Here is a 21532-nt window from a genome sequence, read left to right as displayed (position 1 = left end):
TGATCAGCACTGTCTTGCGCACTGCAGACAAGAATGCATTTCACAGTTGGTCTGCAGTTCGCGTTTCGAATTGCGAACTGCAAACTGGTCTGCAGTTCGCGATTCGAGTTGTGAACTGCAAACTAGTCTGCAGTTTACTATTCAAATTTCAAAGTGCAGTCTGATCAGCACTGTCTTGTGCATTGCAGACAAGAATGCATTTCACAGTTGGTCTGCAGTTCGCATTTCAAATTGCAAACTGCAAACTGGTCTGCAGTTCGAGATTCGTATTGCGAACTGTTAACAGGGCTGCAGTTTACGATTCAAATTTCGAAGTGCAGTCTGATCAGCACAGTCCTGCGCAATGCGGACAAGAATGCATTTCATAATTAGTCTGCAGTTCGTATTTCGCGTTTCCAACTGCGAACTGCAAACTGGTCTGCAGTTTGCGTTCCGAATTGCAAACTGCAATCTTGTCTGCTGTTTACAATTAAAATTTCAAAGTGCAGTCTGATCAGCACTTTCTTGCGCATTGCAGACAATAATGCATTTCACAGTTGGTCTAAAGTTGGCAGTCTGCGTTTCCAATTGCGAACTGCAAACTGGTCTGCAGTTCGCAGTTCGCGATTCGAATTGCGAACTGCAAACTGGTCTGCAGTTCGCGATTCGAATTCGAGTTCAAAGTGCAGTCTGATCAGCACTGCCCTGCGAATTTGGATAGGAATGCATTTTACAGCTGGTCTGCAGTTTGGAGTTCACGTTTGCAGGTCATGGCTTGGAATCGAATGACAAACTGCAGACTGGTTTGCAGTTCACGATTCGAAAGATTACGAATCATATTTCAAAGTGCAGTCTGATCAACACTGCCCGCGAATTTGGACAAGAATGCATTTTACAGCTGGTCTGCACTTTGCAGTTCACGTTTCCAAATGCAAACTGCAAACTTGTCTGCAGTTCACAATTCGTAGTTCATAATTTGAACTGCGAACTGCAAACTGGTCTGCAGTTCACAGTTCGCAGTTTATGATTCGAATTGCGAACTGCAAACTGGACTGCAGTTCAAGATTTAAACTGAAATTATATTTAAGCGTTACTCTTATACTTTTAAGTAATAGGTCTGTGTTACCTTAATATAAATGTTGATAGTCTGCACTTCCTCCCTCTCCATTAGAACTGCAAAGTGATGGCTAGTCTGCGGCTCTCAGCTTTCTATCCGAATTGCGAACTGCAAACTGGTCTGCAGTTCACAGTTCACGATCCGAATTGCGAACTGCAAACTGGTCTGCAGTTCAAGATTCAAAATGAATATGGATTTGAACGTTACTCTTATACTTTTAAGTAATAGGTCTGTGTTACCTTAATATAAATGTGAAAAGTCTGCACTTGCTTCCTCTCCAATTTAGAACTGCAAAGTGATGGCTAGTCTGCGGCTCTCAGCTTTCTATTCGAATTGCGAACTGCCAACTGGTCTGCAGTTCGCAGTTCACTATTCGATTTGCGAACTGCAAACTGGTCTGCAGTTCACGATTCGAATTGCGAACTGCAAACTTGTCTGCAGTTCAAGATTCAAAATGAAAATGGATTTGAACGTTACTCTTATAATTTCAAGTAATAGGTCAGTGTTTGCTAAACATAAACTTCCTCCCTCTCCATTCAAATTGAGAGATGTAAACTGGTCTACGGTTCACACTCAGGAATCGGAAAGTAAAAGCTGCAGACTAGTGAACTGTACGTTTGTTTGCTATTCGAAATTTGAATCTAATTGCAAACTGCAATTTGTCTGCAGGTTGCAGTTCAGGATTCGACTTGCGAACTGCAAACTGGTTTGCAGTTCACAGTTCACGATTTGAATTGCGAGCTGTAAACTGGTATGCAGTTCGCACTAAGTCGAGATTTGAATTTCAAACTGCAAACAAATCTACAGTTCACATGCTTAAACAATTTATCAACGGTATCCCGATCTACCCTAAATGTTTTGCTAGACCCTGTTTTATGGCTGTTCAAGTTCTAAACACAACTGCACTTTTAATGTTTTAGTCACTGAAGTTCAAAATCAACTTACTGATGCTCTAAATGGATAACACCCTTCCTACCCTACTTTTAGCATGTTACCTGAAACAAACATTATTTAGTCCTTACTGTTATAAATTAAGTCCTTAGTAAGTGGTAGGTAAAATGAGCTTATTGGTATGTACTCCCTCCCTCTCCATTAAAATGGCAAACTGCCAGCTAGTCTGTTTCCGATTCCAATTGCAAACTGCCTACTGGTATTCAGTTCCCAGCTCAACGTTCACGACTAAAATTTCGAACTACAAACTGGTCTGCAGTTCAATATTTAAAATGAAAGTATATTCATTTTGGAACATTACTCTTAGGCCTAGAATTTCGTACTCGGTAAGTTTTTGCTTAAAAGTGGTTATGGTCCCTCAGCTGCAGTCACTTTATCCGAATCGAAATTGTAAACTGTAAGCTGGTCTGGCTAAGAGACCTGTACCAGTTCTTCTAAAAGACGGCTTCGAATGTGTTATTGCTATGCACAAGGTATATCAAAGCACCAGTCTGTCTTTCCACAAAGAGTCTGTATCTAAATACACGATTTCTCTTCATCTGCTCTAGGGGATTTATCTCGCTCTTCCTCTGGTGAGATAATTCTGTGTCAGATGACTTTCGCGACCAGAGTGGCTGTGTTTGCGCTATGTAAAGCGCCTTTAAACGGGCTTATCATGAAAAGGACTATGTATAAACATGGTATAATAATAATAATTTCAAAATTACTGAAATCAGAGTCATATACATTATATGTTTTGTTGTTTCGGAATAGGGTCAGTAAATTGTTAAAAAAAAATTGTTCGTAGTATATTCGAAATCGGTCCATAATAAATGGTACCTAATTTACCCATTTTATTTGCGCACATTCGTGTAGATCGAGTGCTTTAATAAATCACACTTTTGCACTACTGGAATACATTCTACATGGAATGAGACAGTTTACATTTTCATACACCCCACATGGCAAGTTTTGCAGATTGAAACTGGAAGTATATGTTTATTGTGCGGACTAGAGCAAATATGCGCTATTTTAAGGGTAGCAGACCACAACTGGCAGGCATTTTACTAGGAATATCCAACCCCCATTTTCTTTTTATTAATATTTGTAGCTTGAGCTTTTCTGAAAAATAGTTGTAGGAAAAATTGATTAAAGATACGTAAAGACGGCCTGAAGTTATCGGTTTTTTAATATAATACAAAAAAGGATTGGAATCACTGGACTTTAAACATTCTCTCTGTCATAATGTATATGCAGTTTACGATTAACATTGTGAATTATGCATTGGACTTTGATTAGCGATCATTTGGAACTGGTATAAACTGGTATAAAATGACATTAAAACAAATAAAGGAGACAACTAAATTATTTGACATTTATTGTTTAATGTCCATATATTTTGAAGAAAATTTGCGAGACATATTCAATCACTTTTTTCATCTAAACAACAATTTAAAATGATAACATGTAATATGAATACACAAGACATGTTACTTCACAATTTCTTATTAAGCAGTATTAAAAAAAAATTCTAGAAAAAAAAGATTATTCAAATGCATAACGAAGTATTATTGTATACATTTTAATTTACATATCGCAACATTTTCAACGGGTTTAACATCTTGATGTTCCAAAAAAATTCTATGTAAACTATATACTGAAAAATGTACAAGCTTTATAATGGAATGAAAATCATTTTAACCATTTAACCCGTAATTGCTGATTACTGGTCATTCGTGTAAACGGAATCCAATTTCCACTGATAATAAAGGTAAAGCAGTCTGAACAATTCGTACACGAATGCGCAAGCATGTGCTTTTTAGTATCCCAAAGCCTAATGTCCCTTGTAAGTGACATGACGCCTTTTAACGTAGAGTGTACGTCATATTGTGTTATTACGGAGAATGTTTGTAACAAGTTACAAAAGTTTTAGACCTGTTACAACAACAGCTGTCACAGGCGACAGCGTACGCGACCATTTCGATGCTGGATAGTGAAACTGGGCACACCCTGTCATTGGAGTGTTTAATGACTCCAATAAGAATAAAGATATTAAACAATAGATCGAGTCTGTGTCAGAAGTATTAAGTAATGAGAGAGATAAAGAACATTATATAAGCATAATTTTAAACGAATAATGCTGAATAAATATTTTAAGTTTGAATCAAATCCATTTAGTAATATCTAAGGTAGTATGAAAGTGTATCAAATTTTAACATGAAACTCTAAGTAGAAGGGGGCATAATTCATCAAATATTGGTACCAGAGTTAATGACCTTGTGTCATATGATGTGGTTGAAGAAGTGGAACAACTATTTCAAGTTTGAATCAAATCTGAGATAAGAGGAAAGCGCATGAATACTTTAACCTGAAATTCTAAGTAAAAGGGGGGCATAATTTATGAAATATTGGTACCAGAGTTATGGACTTTGTGTTATATGATGTGGGTGATAAGTTGGAAGAAGAAATATTTTAAGTTTGAATCGAATCCATTCAGTAATAAACGAGATAAGTGCATTAAAACTTTACCTAAAATTCTTTGAAAAAAGGGTGAGATAATTCATGAAATATTGGTGTGGATGTAATGGCCCTTGCGTCATATGATGTGGATTATGATGACGATGAATAACTGTTTTAAAATTGAAACAAATCCATCAAGTAATTACAGAGATAAAGTGAAAGTGCATCAAAACTTTTAATCAAAGTGCGGACGCGGAAGGACGCCGGCGCCGGTCGAGTAGGACAGCTCTCCATATTGTGGAGGTTGTGTATAGTTATATTCAACTGAGTTTTAAAGAGGCCAATGATATCCCGTTGCGAGCCCCTTCTTTTTTCTATGTTTAGTAGTGTGAGTCATTTCCCCTTCAAGAGCCTCTTTGGGCAGCATAACGAAGCCTGCTCCTTATTTGGGCTTATCAGCATTACATTGAGCCTCGTTCCGATAAGCAGGGAATATTTCTTTGTTTCAAGGGCTGCTTTTGCCTCGTTCTAAAATACACACCCCAGCATCTTTCTTTGTGTGCTGGGTCTCGAACCGAACGGATGTTATCTTTGCTACATGCTCTAATACTTAGCTAAAAAAAAAAGAAGGGATATTCCATTTTCGATAATTAATGAAGGATTATAACTAGATAAATAAAATGCCAAAACAACGAGGCAGAACATTGTCAAATAGAAGTAACGGTAATACAGTTAGGCAAACGCGAAGACGACAAGTTTCTGTTCCGAGAGAAGAACAAAGAAGTCGGCAATCACGGAGCAATAGCGCGCCTTTGGATAATACAAATCCGGCTAATTGGACTATAACAAAGCTTAAAAATGAATTAAAGGATCATGGTATTGTTTTGCCCGGTAGTACGCCGCATAAAACTTTGTTGCAGTTGTATAAACAATTAAACGAAAACAGTGTTATGGAAACGAGGCAATGTACAATGACATATTTTATTGAATAAAAATCATTATCTTTCATAAATTGATGAAAATTATTATTTTGTAAATGGTAAAACATATTATTTATATAGCATTCAAAGCTCGGATCGGCGTAATGATGCCCCGTAAGACTGGTAGAAGCGTAATGTATGAATAAATTTAATACCAGTGGTAAAATACTTGTACAATGACATATTTTATGGAATAAAAATCATTATCTTTCATAAAATGATGAAAAATATTATTTTATATGCAGATAAACACATTATATATATAGCTCTCAGAGCTAAGTAATGATCATCAGTAAAGCTTGTAGAGGCGTAATGTATGTATAAATCTTATACCAAAGACTAAAATACTCGCTGAGTGACAAGTTTTATTGAGTATAAAAAAGAATTCTATGGTAAATCAAAGAGCTATTCTTTGGGTAAATTGATATTAGACATTAAAAAAGTATATAATGTTATACTTGATCAACTAAAATTATATTAATATCAACTTAAATTCCTAAAAGTTACACAATTACTAATGTGAAAGACATAATTTGAACATTTTCTTGAACATAGGACAATTTTGACTTAAAAATACCTTTCATGTTGATTGAGATCCTTATTGGTGCGGTCTTTTAATAATTTCAGTGTTGTTTTAAACCGACACATTTTTGTCAATCAAATATGACACGTGTGACATACACGGTAGTTGATTAAAGAAGACATGTGTGAAATACACGGTAGTAGCACGTTATCGTTCCCGCACATTCCTCGATAGTGCGATATAATTTTGATTCAATCAAATACGATAACGTTTTTTAAGAATTTGATAAAATTTATATTGGATTTGTAATTGCTTTTGAATGTCAAACAATATTAATTTGAATATTAAAAATTGTATTTTTTATAATTATTACTGAAAAATAATATGAAGAAAGAATGTCTAAATATAAAAATGCTTAAACATAGGAAAAACATTGCTTTTCCCTTTATAGAATCGCTGCAAATAATTGAAATTCCATTGATGAAAGAAATCGACCTTTAAATGTATAGTATCCTAAGATATTTAGAGAATAAGGATTCGATTTAATATTATAGAAAATGATCCTGAACAAGACTTCTAAAGAAATGAATAAAATCGCCAAAAAAAAAAATGTTATATATAAATAACTTTTAATTGCCTTAAAACAGCCCTTCTTCATGTCTGTTGATACTTCTTTGTAGTTAGACATTTTTATAAATTCCTTAATTAATTGTAATTCATAACATTATAATGCTTGAATATATACTGAATTAATTTTACATTTTCTTGTTTCTAGTTTTTGGATAAAAATCTCATTATATAGCATTACGTCTTATTACACCTCATTTTGCATCATTACTTAGATAAATATACATTACTGTATTAAGGCACACCGCAACAATACACAGTTATTGATGACGTCAGCAGCAACAATGGCCGCGCCCATGAAAAAGAAAGTACATCCTCGAAAACGACCGAAATCGAGAGAATTAACACTGAGTTGAGAGTTTTACAAGGTACGTTGGCGGAACTTTCTAATAAGATAAGCAGTTCCACGAGCAAACCTGTGCAAACGCATTTCCCGGACTGGGAACAAGAACGAGAAATTTTGGCCGGCGTTTCAGGAATTTCACCGGTAGTTCCAGCTGTGGGTATCCGCAGACCAGTTGACGAATTGCCCCACGTGAATATTATACCGAATAAATTACGAAATGAGATTCTAGCTCACAAACATATAAATCTTGCTTTGCTCCTTATACCAGGCATAAAGACCAACACAGAAACACAGATTCTAGACAAAAACGGTGACCAAATTGTTGTGCGTGCCGGTGATGTTAGACTACAGAAGACTCTAAACATCCACGACTTCAGGACTGCATTTTCCAGATATAAAAATGTCATCTGCGAAGTAGAGCCCCACCGTCATAAGGAATTGGATGCATACTGCGACTTGATAGATGGGATGTATAGGCAGTATGGTGGTAACCATTTCTACAATTACCACAATGCATTTTCACGAAAGGCTGAACAATACGAGCTACAAAATATGCCTGTAGACTGGTCGTCTTGCGACACTAAACTTTACATGATGACATTTTCTGGCTTACGGACTCAAGCATGTGATACATGCCAGAAAACAGACCACTCTGCAACATTCTGTCCATCAAATGCCTATAGCCATACTCATAGGAATACGAGAGACAGCACGATGGGAGCTGTAAATCGAGATAAGTTTCCGAAACCTTACAGTCCAACAGCTACCACATCTTACAACCGTTCTATGATTGACAGGCAGGGGCGTCAGAGAAAATTTCACAATGGAAAGGAACTCTGCAATAACTTTAACTTAAGTGGCTGCAGTTCACTACACTCGAATTCAAACATTGTGCACATATGTGATGTGTGCAAAGGGGATCATCCTGCATATGTCTGTGACAGGAACAAATCCAGTACTAAACAACCTACCAACATTACGAAAAAACAATGACTCATTGCAGACAATACAGATAAACAGTTATCAGCAACTACTCCAATTAACTTAACAAGTTTAGAAAAAGAACTCTTTTCACATCCAAACAAAAATTACGTTTCGCAACTTATTCAAGGGTTTCGAAATGGTTTTGACACAGGAATTAATGAACTTCCAAATACAAGCTATCACTGTAAAATTCTTCAGTCAGCAGTGAAACATCCTAAGGAAGTGTCAGAACTTCTCCGAGTGGAATTACAAAAAGGATACTTACATGGACCCTTTGATAGACCACCATTTGAAGTTTTTTGATTAACCCATTAGGTACTGTTGAAAGTAAATATTCCAAAAAGTTAAGACTGGTAGTTGCTTTGAGTGCACCACACAACAAGTCTGAGCATGCAAGTATAAATAGTTTAATAAACAAGGAAGAATATTCACTTTCATATGTCAGAGTAGATGATGCTATAGCAACTATCAAACAATGCGGACAAGGTGCTTTAATGTGTAAAACAGACATAGTTGACGCTTTTAAGTTAGTGCCAATCAGGCCAGATCTGTGGCCATATCATGGTATTCACTGGAACAATAAGTACTACTTCTTTAAAAGACTGTGTTTTGGACCAAGGAGTAGTCCCAAAATTTTCACATGGTTATCCAAGGCAATTCATTATATAGCGACAACAAACTATAATCTTCCTCATTTGCTTTAATTTGTTGGATGACTTTTAATCAATTATTCCCAAGACCGAAGATGGAAACAGAAACATGGCTCTACTTACACATATATTTGGAACTTTGTCCATACCAATTCATCCAGATAAGACCCTAGGACCTGATACAACTATGGTATTTCTCGGTATCACTCTTGACTCTGTTAAAATGCAGGCTTCTCTGCCAGCCGAAAAGGTCACCCGAATCAAAGAGATGTTGAATGAAATATGCACTAAAAACTCTTAGACTATTACAAAGCGCAAACTGCTGAGTGTTCTAGGTCATCTGAACTTTGCATCAAGAGTAATAAAACCAGGAAGAAGTTTCATGTCATATTTGTTAAGGCTTGCTTCACCTGTGAAAGAACTACACCATCATGTAAAATTAAGCAAAGATTGCCTAACCGACATTAATATGTGGATATGGTTTCTAGATAACTGGAATGGGATATCATTCTTTTATGATGATTTCATAACTGAATCAGCTGATATAGATTTATTTACAGATGCTAGCAGAAGCTGTGGTTATGGGGGCTATTACCAGGGCAAGTGGTTTTCCGAACCCTGGCCAGATGATCTTCCAAGACTTGGAGACGACGACATGTCTATTGCTTTCATGGAACTTGTTCCAATTGTTGTATGTGTTGTCTTGTGGCAAAAACAGTGGGCAAAAAAGCAAATTATGTTTCACTGCGACAACAAAGCAACAGTTGATATAATTCAAAAAGGTCGCAGTAAATCACCATTTATTATGAAACTGATGCGCAGACTAACCTGGTGCGCTGCAACAGGAAACTTTGTTATATATGCAAAGCACATTCCAGGTAAAAACAACAAAATAAGTGATTGTCTGTCTCGATTTCAGATTCAACGCTTCCGCCAGTTAGCACCAGAAGCAGACAAAGTCCCTACAAAGGTGCCACACCTGGAGGATCTTTATCTAGGCTGAACAGGACTGTCACCTTTTTGTGGGAAGCAGCCCATGCACCAAGCACAGTGAGCCTTTACAGATCTGCCTACAAGCTTTACAAATTCTTTTTGGAACAGAATTCACTCTGGTCAAGTAGTACATGTAGCTGTGTCCCACCTATGGTTGATGAACAAATTCTAATTTATTTTGTAGCTTTCTGCGCAGAAAGGGGTTTGAAATATGACACTATCAAACAATATTTATCTGGTATAAGATATCATCCAGATATATTCATTGTAATTATTCATTTAAAAGAATAACTTGAAATAATAATCATATTCAATCTCACTATTTTGTTGTTGGTTTCTTTAAACCGTATAGTCGAGCTAAAATGACAATTTGTTCTATCTGTAACAGTAACTATGAATTATGTGCTAAGGATTTGGGTCCTGCACGCAACACATTTTACTTCTATGATGACATTTTGTGCTTAGTAATTTGAATATGCATGCATGGACCGGGTAAGGAAAATGATCTTATATGTATAACCTGTAAGTGTGACAATGGTCATTAACATAACATGAAATCTTGCCCGTGGCACATCATTTTGCTATGCTAAAGGTCTGCGCCAAGTTTGAATATTCTTAAACTTCTTAAAAAGCGGGCAAGAGAATGACCTTAAATCTCTCACCTGACCTCCTATGTGACCTTAACATTTTACGTAAGGATCTGTGTCTCGCATACGATACGCCGTCTTGCTACTGCGGTCATTTGTGCTGAAGTTTTCAAAATTCAACATGCACGACATATTTATGAAGCGGATACAATATTCAGAACACGCATGCACGCACGCACATGAGGGCGCACGCACGCACACGAGGGCGCACGCACAAATAGACACAAACAATGACACGCGCGAGCAACGGATAAACTAACCAACGCACAAATATACAGGGGTAGCTCAATATATGCCTTAACCTATTTTCAATGGCGGTCACATGAAAGACATTAAAAGGGACAGAACTCCGCTAAAAATAATTATTGTGAAATGTGCTTAAGATATGACAAATTACAGTAAATTCTGGTTTTAAAGAACACGCTTAAGAACTGTACAAGAATTTGTGACAACCTGGACAATCAGTCAGACAGAAAACAATGTACCTCACTTTCAGTGGAAGCAATAATAAGAGGACCTTGGTCTTAAGTCGCTCATCATAGTTTCACAGCAGAAAAAGTTAGTAAGTGTCGGAGAAGGAATAATTTCTGCCAAATTACTTTGTACTTTGGCCTGCAGATTTACAGAAGAATATTTTCAAAGTATACCATAAAGTCGGAAAGGGAAATATAGCCATGTGTTTTGTTTAAGGTTCATCCAAAGAAAATACCTTTAAAATGATCTTGTTAAAATTGTGACCAATGATAAGATGTTTAAATGTTACCACATGCCATGAAGACCATGTTTTCAACGAATCGGAACATTTTGAAATTTTTAGTTAATGGTAATCTAATGAACAATGTCTCTGCCAAACTTGTTAAAACATTCAATCTGAACATTTTCATAAAAAATACATTTTAATATGCACAACAGCAATAATATTTCAGTTTTCACTATAAACGTTGAAAATTATTATTCTAAATTTTCCAATAAAAACGTTACCGTACAGATAACGTTTCATACGTAAAACCGAGAAATTATTTCAAGATTAAGAAGGAGCTGCGTTCAATAAACGCTTGATACCCCCGGTGGCATCCTTGTCAATACAGAGCAACCTAAGTCTAAAATGAGGTCAAGGTCAAACTGAGGTCAGGTGATGTTTGAAGATGAGGAATGGTCACAGGTTACATCTGTATTAGTATCAATTCATTCTTGTAGGCGGTATTGATGCTAGACGAAACGGTTCCATTTGGTTAACCAAATGATGGCCCATACAAAGCAACCTAAGTCCAAAATGAGGTCAAGGCCAAGGTCAAACTGAGATCAGGTGATATCTGAAGATGAGAAATGGTTACAGGTTACACCTGCATTAGTATTAAGTCATTCTAATTAGGGGTATTGATGCTAGACGAAACCGTCCGATTTGGTTAACCTCATACAGACGGACGGACGGACAAGACCATCACTATATGCCTCCAGCATCAGTAGATACCCGGGCATAATAAAAATGAAAATATGAAACGCATAATTGCTATTGAATTTCAAAATACTCAGTAAAACAACATTTACAAAACGCTCTGTTCAGTCATATAATACGAAAATTCTATTTCACAAGCAATAAGAAACACATAATGATCAAAATTGTACAAAGGGGCTTAATGTATATTTATGACTATTGTTACAAAACGGATTGAACAGATATAACTGCAGTCTACGATTCAGTATTCCCCCTATGAACTTTGTCGCTAAAACCATACAATTATCAGTATCCTAACACTAATTCGGAAGATAGATGGATAGATATACCGGTATGTCACTGTACATGTCTTACCACACCACCAAGGTATACTATAAGGACCGCATCCATGAACATCACTATCCGATTTCAGTCACGCCCTTCTCAACCAAAACGTGCAGTTCGGTACATGGGTACCACACATTTCAATCAAATGGTAATATATCTTCCGTCGTGCACCAGTGACATTGCCTCATGAGTTCATATTGCAGAAATACTCCGCATATTTAATACTTTCGTCAACAATACATAACGCAAACATTGATTAACTTCCTTGACTAAGTTTCGGTTTAGACAACTGGATCATGAGCAGAGTTAGGTCATAAACAAACAAGAACAGAAATCAAAATATTTACAGTAATATAGTAGAAATGGAACTGATGAATTTACATCATCTTAAAAAGATTTTGAATCTGAAATAATATAGTGGTATACATTTAACTGTTGTCTATTTAATTCACACCGCACATTTATGTTACATATAAACATTCTAGAGTACACTTGCAGTTAAACGACGACCGAAATAAGTTTAAATATAGCCAGAGTAATTTTGTTAATCTGGAATGAAACTTTTTTACCGGAGTTTGTGCAAGTATTTCCTGTAAAGTTGACAAACAGGACTTTTTCACTAGCTATGGGTGCAGGTGCGTAATCAGTTACCCTAGAGCTGGACATTCCCATCTGTACCTAGTCATTGAAATAATCTTTTACTTGCATACCATAATCAAGAAATAAATTAATAGTTTAAATGAACTCAAACAAACTACTTTCTTTTTAGAACTATTTTCTTACAGAAGCGTACCTAACATGTGCAGGAAATCAACGTCCGTAAACCGGAAATTCGTAACACTGTTATGGTTTGTTACTTGCAGTATAACGCTATGTATTTATGATTAGCTTGCATTGTTTTTTAATCAAGATTATATTGTAAGAAACAAAAAGGAACTATCAAGGTATTGGATTTTTATTCCGCTTTATGAAATAAACTATAAATTACTACATTAATGCTCTACATATTATGTAGTACGTAATGCGTCATTATAGCAAGAGTTTAAAATGGTGTTATCCAGCACCGGTGAAAATACAGTAAATCCCCGTAGCATGAAACATGCTGAGTATCTCGGCGATATAAACTATTAAGACAATGTGACTGCTGGCTGCTCGATGGAAGAGATAAATGACCATGTATTAAATATGCATAGTACCAATTTATGGAACAGTGCGTTTTAGGCGACAAGTGTGCGACTGAAATGGGATAGAGCATTTCCCGTTCATAACTTTGGTTCTTATAGTATACCTAGGGGTATAATACAACACTGGGATTAGTGCCAGTAGCACAGACATTTAAGTCCCCACAAAATGCCTTTCATGGTTTGCTATTCAATCACCATTTCAATCTGTAACTTTCATTACTAATAGAACATGCACGTGAGAAAATCTGGCAGGCAGTATATTTAAGGGCTCAACACTTGTCTTCAGCCCGTCATAAACCTGCTGGGATCCATTTTTGTTGAATACGGCTATGAAATGTGACCCATTTCCAAACGTAATAGCATACACACTGTACCTGAAAAAGAGAAACATTATTTCCAATATGAAGAAAAAATACTTACAAAAAATTATAAACACTTGAAGACCATGACGTTTGAAACAGTACATTGTCCTAAAGTGAGAGTGATATATATATTGTTTATTACTTAATTATTTAGCTACATGAATTCGGGCAAATATACGGGTTAATATAAACCTGCAGAAGAAAAATCCGTACTGTTCCATTTGTACTGCATGTTGCCTGACTACAGTACAACCTCTCCCGAGCGGCCCTCTTTTAAGCAAAAATGTCTCTATAACAACATCATCCACAGTTCCCAAAGATGAAATGTACTATCAAATTTACCTCTCCTAAACACCAACCTCTACATAACAGTCAGTACTTGTACCTCCCAAAGGGCGTTGCTCTACAGAGGTTGCAATGTACTTTCATTTGATATGCAAAACCTCACATAGTTCTATAAACAGCACACCGCAAAAACTACACTCTGTTTTATAAACTATTATAACATTACAGGTTTCATTCTATAACAAAACAACAAACATACAAGTGACCCGAGTACAGCAGTGGCAGTTAAGAAGTCCCCTACCGGCAGAAACATTTCTTAGTGTTCGTTGTGTTTGCAATAGTGTTTGAACTGAAAGGCTTCAAGGTTAAGAAACAATTTTGTTTACTTATATTTCGCTAGTGACCTTGATGTACAAGCATAGATCAGATACACAACACATTGTCTTCACATGGGGAACATTTGCGTGCTGTAGTGAGATAAGCCATCCGTGTTTCTTCCAGTTTATACAGAGGAAAATTTTACTTGACCTTCAATAACTGCATTGGCCTTTGACCGACAACCATGAGTCATGTGCGCAATACATGGGGAATTTTTTTAGTGTTGTAATAATGAAATATGTCAATGACATTAACAGTTACAGAGTGGAAATAAATTTTTACCTGACCTTAAAATGTGACCTTGACCTATAACTGACAAGCATATATCACGCGTCGACACATTGTCATGTGGAACATACGTGTATAGCACCAAGATGATCCATCAATGTATAGAAAAAACAACTGTTACGTGACTTCAATAGTGACATTGACCTATTATCTAAAGGCATAAATCATGAACGTGCAATCTTCATATTGCCCTCTATCCACATACCAAGTTTTATGAACCTAGCTTGAATACAGATTTGTGGACAAACAACCGGACAGACAGACAGACGGAGGGAGGGAACTCCTATAGTATCCCCGCCCCACACGTTCTACCGGTAGAAGACTAAACTGTGGAAGTAAATATTGTTATAACAGTTACTGTAGCTGGATCCGGGATTTTGTATTCGGCACTCGTGAATTTTGCCGCGGCGCTTGCTTCCCTCGTGTAAGCCATTGAGCTGATTACAACAGTTCAGTTAAAAGTAATTTTTATGACACTATTGATTTTACAGTAAAACCTTATAACAACATCATCAAAATTTTCCTAAGTTGAAATATACTATTAAATTTACCATTCCAGAACAAAGACCTGTACATAACAGTCAATATCTGCATCTCCCAAAGGGTGCTGCTCTACAGAGGTTGCACTGTATATTTAATTATTCAGTAATGTGATACATTCATTCTATAACAAGAGATCACAGAGTGATCTTGGCGCCCACCAATGTGCCATTTTTGATTGTTCCAAATTTCAAGACTTACTGACTAGCTCAAGGTCAAATTTCATTTCCGTACACAACACTGTGCATGTGGTCCAAATTCGAAAGCTGTAGCTTGAGAAATGTGAAAGTAGGTCACTAGATCAATCTTAAGGTCAAAGTTTAATTCGGTACACAAAACTATGCAAGTGGTCCAAATTTGAAGGCTGTAGCTTGAGAAATGTGAAAGTAGGTCACTAAGTCAAAATCAAGGTCAAATTTCACTTCAGAAACAAATCTATGCATGTAGTCCAAAATTGAAGCCTGTACCTTCAAAAATGTGAAAGTAGGTCACTAGGTCAATGTCAAGGTCAAAGTTTGTTTCGGTACACAATCCTATTCATGTGGTCTAAATTTGAAGCCTGTAGCTGCAGAAATGCAAAAGTAGGTCACTAGGTCAATCTTAAGGTCAAAGTTCATTTCGGTACACAAAACTACGCAAGTGGTCCAAATTTGAAGGCTGTAGCTTGAGAAATGTGAAAGTAGGTCACTAGGTCAATGTAAAGGTCAAAGTTTGTTTCGGTACACAAAACCATGCATGTGGTCTAAATTTGAAGGCTGTAGCTTGAGAAATGTGAAAGTAGGTCACTAGGTCAAAATCAAGGTCAAATTTTATTTTGGAATACAGAACTAGCATGTGGTCCAAATTTGAAGCCTGTACCTTCAAAAATGTGAAAGTAGGTCACTAGGTCATGCATGTGGTCCAAATTTGAAGCCTGTACCTTCAAAAATGTGAAAGTAGGTCACTAGGTCAATGTCAAGGTCAAAGTTTATTTCAGTGCACAAAACTATGCATGTGGTCCAAATTTGAAGGTTGTAGCTACAGAAATGTGAAAGTAGGTCACTAGGTCAAAATCAAGGTCAACTCATGTCAAGGTTCATCTTGCCACTCAAAACCATACATGTGGTCCAAATTTGAATGTTGTAGGTTCTTGACAAGAAGTTTTTAAAAGTTTTTCCCTATATAAGTCTATATGAACCATGTGACCCCAGGGTGGGACCATATTTGACCCTAGGGGGATAATTTTAACAAACTTGGTAGAGAACCACCAGGCGATGCTACATTACAATATCAAAGCCCTAGGCTTTGTGGTTTGGACAAGAAGATTTTCAAAGATTTTCCCTATATAAGTCTATGTAAACCATGTGACCCCCGGGGCGGGGCCATATTTGACCCTAGGGGGATAATTTGAACAATCTTAGTAGAAGACCACTAGATGATGTCACATACAAAATATCAAAGCCCTAGGCCCTGTGGTTTTGGACAAGAGGTTTTTCAAAGTTTTTCCCTATATAAGTGTATATAAACCATGTGACCCCCGGGGCGGGGCCATATTAGACCCCAGGGAAATAATTTCAATCATCTTGGTAGAGGACCACTAGATGATGCTTCATACCAAATATCAAAGCCCTAGGCTCTGTGGTTTTGGGCAAGAAGATTTTCAAAGTTTTTCCCTATATAAATCTATGTAAATTATAGAAATAAACAAAGGGCCATAACTTACTAAAAATTTGTTGAACCAGTCTGATTTTCAGGGGGACACAACTAGGGTACCAATACATCATTCTGACAAAGTTTGGTCAAAATCCCCCTGGTAGTTTCTGAGGAGATGCGATAACGAGAAATTGTTAACGGAAGGACGGACGGACGGACGGACGGAAGGACGCCGGACCACGGACGCAGAGTGATTTGAATAGCCCACCATCTAATGATGGTGGGCTAAAAAGTACTGTGCTATACGGTATAACTAAATAACTTGTGGTATGTCGTAATATTGATTTCATCATGTGCATTAATCATTAGTTATAATAGCAACAATGTACAACAGCTTTTTACCAGCATTTCCAAGTCTGCCATTGCTTGCGAGGGTACCCTTTACTTTAAGGTCTGTCTATATGCAATCGAAATTGACAAAATTAAAATTGAGTAGAACATAATGCAAGAAAATACTTGTCACTTTAGACACAAGACATTAAAACATATCTTTTTGCCAAAAGAATCCACAGAAGTTTCCATACATTAAAACATCAATAAAGCTTAAATATCCGGCATGGACATGGTCTTTACTAGCCAAGACAGGGGCACTCTGTACCTCTTGTATAGTAGAGCGTGCGGCATTCTTTATGTTATATTTGTGTTGTGTTGTAAAAAATAGAAGCTGATTATTTTTATAAAGATGTGATTGTATCATTGAAATGTCAAAATTTATTTGAAAACTTCAATCATATAAATAGAAATATATGCATTAACCTGATATCATTTATGACAACTTCTTCTCCAACACTAACTTCGCCTTTGATGTTCTCTATATTAGCTATAACTAACTTGGGAATGTTACTGTTGGTGAATCGCCTTCTTGTCCAATTTCGGTACCCTTTGCAGGACCTTAAAAAGAATATAAAAATAAAACATATCTTATAATGTCCTGAAATCGTCATATCATGCTTCTGACAAACCTTGATGTAACTGTTGCAATGTAATCAAGAAGGAATATATAAAATACAAGTTCCAGGGTCGTAGGAACGTGGGGAGGGCAGGGGATCTGGGCCCTCCCAATAATTTGACCATCTGTGGTAATTATCAAAGCAATTTTTTGACAGCGAGTCAATTTTAGCTGTTTTTCATTCGAAAATGCTTCCTACGGCCCCAAGTCCCTAATTATATTTAATCTGAATAAATATACACGTTATCAAAGATGATACGCATGAAGCCAGCTTCAAAAGCTAACCCTGTGCTCATAATTTTAGGAAGAGTGAAAAAGTTGTATTTTGTTAAATTATTATAATGTAGGTACAAACATATAATGACAAACAGTTTCATCATGGCAGAGGTACTAGCTTAAACGTTTTAAGTGTTAAACGCATTACTGTGTTTATGTAACACTAATTCCAAATGTCATGGGTTTTTAGGGATGCTATAAAGAATGGTGTAATGTTAATTAATAATGCTCACCTTTTGGAAACGGGGTCTTTCTCTCTACACCTGACCATATCCATACTGTTGTTCTGCCATTCATCTATCGCTCCCTGAATGGTTCTCGTGTCGGAGTCACTGTAATAGAATATAAACGTTTGTAATGTGTTAATTTCAACTGAAACTGCGTTTTCTTACATGTCTGATTGTTTTTTTCTGAAATAATTTTATACTACCATTTTGTAATTTTTCATCAAACATATAGAAACCATTTAATTAATTGCATATGTTTACATCTTCGAGCAGATATTATAGTCAAACAATTAATATTGTCTAAATACATACATATTAAATTAAAATTGTTTTGAAAAAAGTAACTTACTGCAGTACTATCTCTGTATATTTACGCTCAATCCCTCTTTCCGGGCAGTTATCATTACTACAAACATTCTCCGTGACACTCTCCTGAAGAGTACTGTAATGTCCAACGAAAAAATCATATTCGCTGCCAAACAGGTTCACATTACCCATTTCAGAATCTATGGCTTCAGGATTCGTTTCTCTTATCCAAATCAACTTCCCTTCCGCCCATTTCTTCTTTTCAAATAGTTTTGATACACGTAGCAATACAGAAGCGACTGGATTTTCTTTACATTGGGAATGTAACCATTCTTTGACAGCTTTAAATTGTTCATCTATCAGTATGAGATGTATCATATACAAATGGCAATCGACAGTACAAGTGTTATCCAAGGTTAATCCATCTATTTCTCCTCCCCATGGACAAAATGGCACAGTCTGTTGTCTGTTGGTTTCTCTTTTGATCCATTCCAGTACTAAAAAACATTAATCGTTTATTATAGTTGACATACATTTGGCATTTTTGGACATGTTTTCATTGATCTAGTGAAATGTCAATCGATTTTAAATGACCGTTAGCAGGGGATTTTTTTCGTGTGCAAAAGCGAGAAACGTTGGATAGTTTAGTCTATATGATATTATATTTTAATTCGAACTTTTTAAAATATGGAAAATTAATATAGTTATAGCAATGTTACTCCTCAAAATGGTAGCGACGCATTTTGGTAGCTACTACCAAACTTCAGTCGAGTTTTGGTAGCGACAAAAATGCGTTGCAAGAGTACACATGATGTGTTAAGGATAATGGAGTGGAACGTATTTTGTTGTTTTTTCTACATCCGGGTCTGTGCTAATTTTCACATAATGCACAAAGGAGAGAATGTTTCTTATAAAATGATGGGGGATATAAAGTTTTCGTATACAAACAACCAAAATGTAGATTCCTGGGTGTACGAAAGGGGACTCAAACGACGCTTCCTATGAAATAACATTGTATTGTTTTGTTGTTTTAAGGTGCTAGTATTGTCGGAGTGATAGTTCACAGACATGTCTGAAAGCACGAAAATGCGTGTAGTATTTTGTGGTCCTCTTTGGGCATGAAAATGATGGTTTCTGTGTGTTAAGATGGGTAAGAAATCATCACCTTAGTGCAATAAGTAAATAAGTCCTTCTTTAAGTCAATGCAGTTATCCACTTCTTGTGTTGAGGTGAAGAAATAATTCATTTACTCAGACATGAAAGTTCAAACCTCAGTGATGCGCAAGGACATGAATCTTATCATTTATCTTTATATATTTATGTGCGAATGATTTCCTCTAAATATTTAATGCAGATTTTCTAGGTCAAATAGTCAGGGTCGGATATGGGGCTTAGTTCCAACATGACTCTTTAAAATAATACTGTACATTCGTTTTGCGTTGATAATATCAACTTAAATTACGGCTGCAAGTATACATAATTATAACTGAAGTCAACTGTCAATGTATAATTTCCAAATATCTACAGACATCCTTTCATACTATATATCAACCAATTTCAAGGTATGATAGTTCTTGAAAGTAGTACTCGGTCACCTGCCCGGTGATTTTCGTTTGAAAAACACCCTTTACGGAAAACAGTTCCAATGATTTCATGTGGCGGGAAAGTAGAGTTGAATTTGCTCGCTTTTCCTCATTTCGTATGAAGCATGGAATATGTAGGTGTTTTAATTGATCAAATAAACAATCGATAAAACGGCCATTTCCGACTGTTAATGTGAACATGAGCAGGTTTTCGGTTTGATGAATTTCTCGAGATGTGGGTTTCGGTATAATACCAGATATATCAGAGGTATGACATATTGTTAGCCTTGGAAAATGATAACATCCTCGAAGGGCTCCTCATGTTTAATGAGTTTTTGAAGAATGACAGTATCCTATATAAATCTGGTATAATAATAATAACAAGTGAATGAAGTATTGCCATGCAATACAAAGTCCCCTACTGGAAGGCACCTAATTTTCTCTACTGCAGTATAACATAATGAACTGATATCTGTCCATGATGTATAAACAATATTGTACTACATATACAATATGTTATAACAACACACTTGAATTAAAATGTGCATATATAAAAACCCACAGTTGTTTTAATATTGAATTTTTTTGGCTGATTATAAAAATGTTATCATGTAAGTTATTTATAGTAACAACAAAGGGAAATTAATCTTTAAAAAAAAAAAAAAAAAAAAAAAATCTATATAATATAAGTCCACAAGAAACTCTTTACCAGGTAGACAGGGGTCGCGCTGTCGGTCGCCAATGGCGCCAAATGCGCCGATTTACAAATTCTGGCGCTAATTTGGATCAGTTGGCGAAAGTTTCTGGCGACAACAAAGCAAAGATCGGGCCGAGACATTTTTTTAATGACACCAAGGATCATCCTACCTAGTCGCTGTGAAGTTAATTATCGCCTGCGGGCGTATCCGAATCGCCGAGTTGTAATCTGTTTGTTTAATTAATTAATGTTGTAAAACCGATGTCAATTATCGATAAATCCCTGGTTAACTCCGCCTACTTGCCTGTCAAACTTCAACCAATCGTAGCGTTATTTATCAATATTGCAAGCCGCCGCCATTTTCAAAATTTTCAATCGGCGTGAAAAGCCGATAATTTTATCGAGTGCAGACTAAAACCTTCTTCAGCATGATCTTAATGTATCAGTCTTACGTTATTTCTTTATTTTATTATAAAATTGCCTCCAAATTTATTTCAATCACGGCCAATTTCTATAAATGAATTGGCCGGGAACCAATTCCGCGGACGTCTAACAGCCGTATAAATACATGTAATTTGTAAAAATATCGAGAAGTTTGGTTTTGTTTTCGAAAAATTAATAAATAAATCGAGTCAAACTATAAATCTGAACAAGTTGATGCAAGAATCGGTTATTTTTAAAGCAAAAGAATCGAAACATGCACGAAAACTTCCACGGCGTTCGATCGTACACCTGATCAATTTACG

At 36.2% G+C, this 21532-nt stretch overlaps 3 protein-coding genes across 3 annotated transcripts in view; 1 reads left to right on the top strand and 2 right to left on the bottom strand.

Annotated features, from left to right (window-relative positions):
* LOC123565008 (nucleolar protein 11-like) overlaps positions 1 to 21532 on the top strand; it is a 255647-nt gene that overhangs the window by 161269 nt on the left and 72846 nt on the right. The gene's annotated exons all lie outside the window — the stretch shown is intronic.
* LOC123565006 (centrosomal protein 20-like) overlaps positions 1 to 21532 on the bottom strand; it is a 62270-nt gene that overhangs the window by 3794 nt on the left and 36944 nt on the right. The gene's annotated exons all lie outside the window — the stretch shown is intronic.
* Positions 3445 to 21532, bottom strand: part of LOC123565005 (uncharacterized protein C14orf28 homolog) — a 32674-nt gene continuing 14586 nt past the window's right edge. The window contains exons 3-6 of the mRNA XM_045358988.2: positions 18550 to 19003; positions 18207 to 18305; positions 17505 to 17639; positions 3445 to 13577 (exon numbers count right to left, since the gene is read on the bottom strand). Coding sequence (XP_045214923.1) covers positions 13403 to 13577; positions 17505 to 17639; positions 18207 to 18305; positions 18550 to 19003 — 863 coding nt within the window. The 3' untranslated portion in view covers positions 3445 to 13402. The remainder of the gene's footprint in view (positions 13578 to 17504; positions 17640 to 18206; positions 18306 to 18549; positions 19004 to 21532) is intronic.

The sequence above is a fragment of the Mercenaria mercenaria genome, chromosome 2 (assembly GCF_021730395.1).
Source record: "Mercenaria mercenaria strain notata chromosome 2, MADL_Memer_1, whole genome shotgun sequence".
Classification (NCBI taxonomy): Eukaryota; Metazoa; Mollusca; class Bivalvia; order Venerida; family Veneridae; genus Mercenaria; species Mercenaria mercenaria.
The sequence above is the reverse complement of the archived record's forward strand: the minus strand, read 5'-3'. Positions and strand labels throughout refer to the sequence as shown.